The 7,292-nt window shown below is 41.0% G+C and overlaps 2 protein-coding genes across 2 annotated transcripts in view; one reads left to right on the top strand and one right to left on the bottom strand.

Annotated features, from left to right (window-relative positions):
* LOC137987684 (tubulin alpha-1C chain-like) lies at positions 1-4,938 on the top strand (the record flags this gene model as incomplete). The annotated part of the gene is made up of 3 exons (XM_068833755.1): positions 1-229; positions 2,727-2,875; positions 3,742-4,938. Coding segments are annotated over 3 exons (1,347 nt in total), but the record flags the coding sequence as incomplete, so codon positions are not given.
* Positions 4,939-6,665: 1,727 nt separating this feature from the next.
* Positions 6,666-7,292, bottom strand: part of LOC137987685 (uncharacterized) — a 17,670-nt gene continuing 17,043 nt past the window's right edge. Inside the window, exon 4 of the mRNA XM_068833756.1 lies at positions 6,666-7,292. This exon is cut by the window's right edge and continues 890 nt beyond it. Coding sequence (XP_068689857.1) covers positions 6,836-7,292 — 457 coding nt within the window. The 3' untranslated portion in view covers positions 6,666-6,835.

The following is a 7,292-nucleotide window of genomic DNA, read 5'->3' as shown; positions in this document are numbered from 1 at the left end:
TTTCAGCGAGAGTGCATTTCTTTACACATCGGGCAAGCAGGAGTTCAAATCGGCAACGCTTGCTGGGAACTTTATTGTCTGGAACATGGGATCATGGCAGACGGGAGGAAGAATGGTGGAAAGAGTTTTCAAAGTGAAGATGACTCCTTCAATACTTTTTTCAACGAGTCAGTGGCTGGAAAATACGTTCCTCGATCGATTTTTGTTGACTTGGAACCAACCGTTGTTGGTAAGTCAAAGAAAAAATAAGCGTAATTTAGTATGTTAACCTTTACAAAGAAAAACCTGATTGTGTTATACAATGAAACTGGATGGTGGCCTTGCAATGGAGTTTTTTTTTGACAATTTCAAAGCTGTTTCGCGAGGGAGATAAATCCAGGCCAGAAAATGGATCTCTGTTACACGTCTCCTCACTGTAAATGATAATATTGGTCATATTGGTCTTTGTTAATACAATAACTTTAGAAAAGTCGGGGACATAACGTGCTGTCTCATCAAAACAAGAAGTTCAGTCAAGAATGTTCCGGGGTAAAGTAAACAGCTGTCGAATTACGACTTTGAATTTCAGCATGGGACCCTTGCCACGCTCCAAAGTTGTTAAAAGTGTGAATAAATCCCAGAAACCAAAGTAATGCCCTTTGCAAGGATATGAGGCTAACCAGTCTTAGTTAATTTCATTATCTCACAATTTTAAAATACCCTTTCAGACAGTAAAGGTATTTAACATTGTCGCCAAGTAAAAAAGTCACCTTACCTTTGATGACTTCTTTTGAGTGATAATGGCCAGAAAATGTGTGCTCCAGGCATTTCCATTTCATTGACACCAGTAATTTCTGTTCTTAAGCGCTTCATGAGAAGGTCAGTCTTAAAAACCCACCTGTAGACATAGTTAATGACAGAGATGGAGTTAAGTTTTCCTACCAATGGATCGGCAACTGCCGTTCTCTGTTACAACACATGTTACATGTTATCCGTCTAATGTAAAGACGGGACGAACTATATAAGACGCATAATTCGTCTGGGACGAACTTAGGCAAACATTTTTTATGCGTCTGTAAAATTCGTCGAGTATAAAGACGGGCGCAAAACGCATAATTCGTCTGGACGAACTATCCAGTTTAGTGCGTCTTTGAAGACGCATTAAAGAAGATACTTCGTGCAGATGCATAATGCGTCCTGTGCTCGTCTTTATATTAGAAGAATTTAACAGACGCAGAAAAAATGTTTGCTCAAGTTCGTCCCAGACGAATTATGCGTCTCTATTATAAAAACGGCCATTCTGGTGTTTTCGTTTTCGTATAAACAGCTCTTACCCATTTAATTAGGGAGCTTAAGCACGCGCGTTTTTGAGAGGCGGACGGCAACCGGAAAAGAAAATTTCGTGAGCCAGGACAGTGGTGTCTCCCAGATTCTTATACTAATGACCTCTAATGGAGAAAAGATACGTAGTAATGTAAATGTGGTTGTGTGAAGACAAGTTAAAAGGGAAAACAGCTTACTTCCGGTTGCCGTCCGCGTCTCAAAAACGCGCTTGGTTAAGGAGGCTCGAAATAGTTTCTCCTTTTTTCAAACAAATGAACATATTCTGTTTTTAGATACAGTTAGGGTAATCATATCAGGACAAAATTTGGCCAGGGTATTAAGTACCCATCATAGATTTCTCACATCACATTTTCCTCCAAAATAACGTTACCATGGCAACGATATAAGGCATTTCCTTGAGCCTTAAAATCAACATATATTGTCTTTTTTGAAAAAAAAACAGTACGGTGAAATCTTCCCTTCCAGAGTTACGAGGTAATGTTAGAAATAATCGCTAAACTATTTACAATTCAACAACATCTGTAGGTCAGTTTTTCAGAAAAATAAGTTTTTTTGAAATGTGTCGCTAATTTCTTTTTTCACCTACAGAATTTTTTTAAATTTGAAAGACAAACGTTTTAAATTAATCTAAGCTAACATGCAAAAAATGAAAACAATTCACCGTCCGGAAGCAGAGATATAGGCGAATAAAGGTGCAAAATCAGGAAAAATGTGGGGGTTACAAGATCGGCATTTACGCATGCTTCACCCGCTCATTCGATTGCTCGCGCGAGTGAAGCTACAGGCCAACACAAACGGATTTAAGTGACCATGAAACCGTTTGTGTACAATTTTCGTTGTTTTCGTGAATAGGAGATGTCTATTTATATTCCATATGTATAGGAATTAGAAGAAAGGTGAGCGAAACTAGCGGTATTTGTTTATTTCTGGTGACCCACTTTGAATCGTTGGCTGACGCGAGCAGCTTTTAGAATTGCGTGTGTGGCTTACGCGCGCACGCTCAGCCGCACCCTTTCGAGGCTCCTTAAAAAAGCTCCCTATTACATCTCTCAGATAGTACGAGCTTGATAAAAGGCCCGCGCGCTTTGCGCACGGGTCATAAATCAACGGGAAAAAACTCGGTTCGTGATTTTTTATTACAGTACGGACGGAGAAAACGAGGTCAGTAAGAGGTATTTAGATACCCCAAATTCATTTTTAATCGCAGAAACAGTCATCATTCTGAAATTTCTTTTCCCTACTATTCATCATTCAACTTTTCAAATAAAGCCTAAAAAGATTTCTCAAAGGAATCGAGTGAGAGCTGGTTTCAATCCATGCATTGTTAGTCGAGATAAGCAATTTTGTATTTGCTGCATCAACGAATCCAGTCTGTGCTCAATTTTTGTTTGATTTCTACTTAGACGAGGCTCGCCTGGGAGTATATCGCGACCTATACCATCCTGAACAGATGATTTCGGGCAAAGAGGATGCTGCTAACAATTATGCTCGAGGCCATTACACCATTGGCAAAGAAATCCTAGATCTGGTTTTGGAAAGGATTCGAAAGCTGGTCAGTGGTTTTTTGAAACTACTGTAAAGGGTAGACGCCATGGTAATAATGCAAATGTATGGAATGAAGTTTGATGTAGGCACGGTGAGGAAGGAATGGTTGCGTAATTACCAATGGAGGAGAAAAAAAGAATCGTTTGACAAAGAGAAAATAGAAAGCATGATCCGGTCGGGCCTCACCCAAATGAAATCATCAACAGACTTACTTCAGGGAAGAAAAAATTCAAAAAAACTTAAACACAAGGAAAAAACAAATGATGGTGACGGGGTAAAATATTTACCAAAAAAATCGAAAAAGAAATAAAAACAAAGAGGCAAAAACAACGGAAAAAACCCCATCGGGCTGAAAACGACAAAAATGAAAAAAAAAACCCTGATGAAGGGTAAATCTGTTGGTGATTTCATTTGTCCCTTCCTGAGATCAGAATTGCTAAGTTAGAACAAAATTCTATTTGGCTTTAAAAACTGGACCCTCCATTGGTGACTGTCAGTCATTCAAGACAGTGTGACGTGTGTTGGCTTAATTCACCGATGTGGGCAACAACTTGTTAAATTTTTATTTTCCCTCTTCTCAACGGTGGAGGGCTCATTTCGTGCCGGGTGGGGCGGTTTTTCTTTTAATTTTTATTTGCATTTGTGAATTAAACAACAAACTAACAGCTGCGTTCTTGAAGACTGCGCTATTATTCTGTCTACATCAGATTAGGCTCTGTTATAGGTTCAACATCACGAAGATCTCTCAGAAAAAGGTGCGGCTCGCCTTTGGGTAGACTAAAAAACTTGCGACTGATTGCAGCTACTAAATTAGCCAAGCTGAATCAGGTTGAAAGTTTTCTAGTCTACCCAAAGCTGTTTAATTTTCCTTAGGCAAATCAGTGCAGTGGTCTTCAGGGATTTCTCATAACTCATTCGTTCGGTGGTGGCACTGGTTCTGGCTTTTCATCGATTCTTCTTGAACGCCTGTCCGTTGACTATGGTAAGAAATCCAAATTGGAATTCTGTGTGTACCCTGCACCAAGAGTGTCTACTGCAGTGGTGGAGCCTTACAATGCTGTACTAACAACACATTCAACCTTGGAGCATGCGGACTGTTCCTTCATAATGGACAACGAAGCAATTTATGATCTCTGTCATAAGAACCTTGACGTCGAACGACCCACATACACGAATCTCAACCGCCTTATTAGTCAGGTTGTGTCTTCTATTACTGCTTCTCTTCGCTTTGACGGCGCGCTGAACGTGGACTTGACTGAATTTCAGACCAATCTCGTGCCGTACCCGAGGATACACTACCCCCTGGTATCTTATTCGCCCATAATCTCAGCCGCCAAAGCCTATCACGAACAACTTACAGTGGCGGAAATAACAAACCGGTGCTTCGAGGCAGCAAATCAAATGGTAAAGTGCGATCCCCGACACGGTCAATACATGGCCTGCTGTATGCTGTACAGGGGCGACGTTGTCCCTAAAGACGTAAACTCGGCAATTTGCAGCATGAAGAGCAAGCGAACTGTTCAGTTTGTGGAATGGTGCCCAACGGGGTTTAAGGTTGGTATCAATTACCAGCCGCCGACTGTTGTCCCTGGCAGCGATCAGGCCAAGCTACTCCGTGCTCTTTGTATGCTAAGCAACAGCACTGCTATCTCTGAAGCATGGGCTCGGTTGGATAAAAAGTTTGACCTGATGTTCGTTAAACGAGCGTTTGTCCATTGGTATGTGGGGGAAGGAATGGAGGAAGGAGAATTCATTGAAGCGCGAGAGGATCTTGCCGCTCTGGAAAAAGACTACGAAGAAGTCGAAGCTGCGACATTTGAGCACGATGATGACGAATATTAAGGGAGGATCACAGCTGCAAGAATGAGGAAATCACAAAATAAACAACCGGCTTTTCCGACTAGACAAAAAAACTGGCGTTGCGAATCTCAATAAACTCTATACAGATAAGGCTATCGAGACCAACGCGTAAAATATCGTGACATTCTGTTTCAACAAATTTGGTCCATGTCTGAAAAAAGGAAATACTTCATTGCAATATATTGTTCGTTCCGACATAATTCTGGTCATTCTGATAAACTTGTAACAGCTTGTAACATTGCAAAGAATTAACTGGTAACCGTGTATACATCATTGCTCTGACATACCCGTCAGTTGCCTACACGCAGGCTGCTGGGAATTCCGGCCAGTTTCGCTATTTAATCGAAGAATTGGTGAATAAGAAACTTCTGAAGCAGATGTCGTTTTTTTAACTCTGCTATGGTGTCTTGAAAACTCAAGGAAGAAGGTTTCAACTATTTTCTCTCTTAATGGTGTCGATAAAAGCAAATTAAAATCTTCTTACAAGCAACCTGAACTGAATATTGTTGGTCACTTTCTTGATAATAATTTTTTTGATCTGTCTAATCTTGGTAGTAAGATCCTTGCACAGTACATATCCATTCATGCCAACTCCGACTGCATGTCCGGCCAAACACATTGCCTCATCAACTCATCAACCGCTGTACTTCGGTTTTTCCAGTAATGGATTTTCTTCTAAAACACAAGACACATTGCACAGGTCAATCGTTGCAGAATATTGTTTTACCATTTTGAAAGTCACCCAAAACCCTCAATTTGGCTAACCCTAGGGCTAAAAACCAACCTTAGGCCTAGGGTTAGTCAAATTGAGGGTTTTGGTTACTTTCCAAAAGGTAAAGCAATGACCTGCAGCGAGTGACCTGTGGAATGTGACCCGTGTTTTAGACCCGCCGCGTTTACATCGTAAAACATCATACAACATTACTGGTTGCCGTGATTTGCAATCGTTTTCGTTTTCAAATGAAACTAAATGAAAGGATACGAAGTGTTAATAATGGATAAAAATGAAGGAATGATGCTTTTATCTCGAAGATTTAATGACAGATGTTGTCATGCCGGATCCACAGAGGTTATAGGCCCGAGAATCATTCCTTATGGCCGGTTTACACGGTACGATTTATCAGCCCGATGGCTTCGGAACGCAAACTGCGTGTATTTTGACACCCCATGAACGACCGATTCATGGGAATGAAAATCGGTCCGATTCAAAAAATTCAAGTGCAACAGTCGGGCCGACACTCAGAGAGAAACCGCCTTGTCAATCAAAGGGTATGCGAGTGGGTAATGCGCACAAATACTGAATAAATTAAAGCGTTCAAATTAGCAGATACTAAAAGGACTACGGGGAGATATTTAGAGGAAAAATTACTCGTTTTACACAATTTACACGATACGATTGCCGACAAATCGTACCGTGTAAACCGGCGTTTAGTCTTTTCACGCGTTTTGGTTGTTACAGTGCGACGAGGTGGCCACCGAACAAAGTTTTTTACAAACTGTCCGCCAATCAGGATGTGTGAATTTGATTGACAATCACGCCTCCTTGGAAGGTTCGCACAGTTGCAAGTATGGGTTGTTGAGTTGACGTATTTACACGTAATTGTCCAATGCGAAAGTTTTTTGAGCGGCCACGGGAAGGCGCGTTGCACTGTAACGAATTCAAAGATTTATTCGAATCTGATTATTCACGAGAAATCATAATCGCCGAATTTATAATAGCGACGAATAACCCGTCTAAGACGGGTATTTCGTCTATAATTCGGCTAAATAGAAATCCGGTGTTTAGACTCAAATTAGGGTTAGGGTTAACCTTGGGGAAAAAAGTGGAGGGACACGGCCCCCCCCCCCCCCCCCCCCGGCCCCTGCCTTACTACGGTCCTGAGAAGTGAATTTTAATTAAAACCACACACTAGAATCATCCAATTCCCACTCAGCGCTCTTGCTAAACATTATTTTAATAGTAGTTTTGAAGTCACACAATATCTTATTTTGCAAGTTTTAGAATTCTATTGTAATTACTAAAGATATTTTTAAACCGAGTTCGAAATAAAGGATTAGTGGAAGCTTCTATCGGGTAAGTAATTTTAAGAGAGTGAAGTTTCTGATATCAATTTGAGTTTTGAAACTTCCTTTCTCTTTCGGGAAAGCGTTGAATTTGTTCAAAATGCGGCATTGCACTCGCTCGGAAAATAGCGTTTTCAAGTTCAGTTGTTGATTTTCTAGTTTTCCGACTAATGGCATCACCTGAAAAGATACAAGATGAGGAAGGTGTTACCGCAAATGGAGCTTTTGTGTTAGGGGCTGTAACAGGTATTACCGCGGCTTCCTGCTTGTTTTTTATTGGTCCTTTTTCATGCCCAGTAGCTTTTCGAATGGGGGACAATAAACCAGCAAGGGGCTCGAGCTGGTAATTTTGGTCGTCTTTGATGGCGTCTTTACAAAACGACCCAGGTTCGACGTTCTTCCGTGGCTTCCATTCACTGTTGCTGCTTTTATGAAAGGATTGAGCTGACAATGAGCTTATTCCGGGCCTTTCTTGTGAGGTTGTGAGCTGTTCCGTTGAA

Source organism: Montipora foliosa, unplaced genomic scaffold (genome assembly GCF_036669935.1).
Source record: "Montipora foliosa isolate CH-2021 unplaced genomic scaffold, ASM3666993v2 scaffold_380, whole genome shotgun sequence".
Classification (NCBI taxonomy): domain Eukaryota; kingdom Metazoa; phylum Cnidaria; class Anthozoa; order Scleractinia; family Acroporidae; genus Montipora; species Montipora foliosa.
The sequence above is the reverse complement of the archived record's forward strand: the minus strand, read 5'-3'. Positions and strand labels throughout refer to the sequence as shown.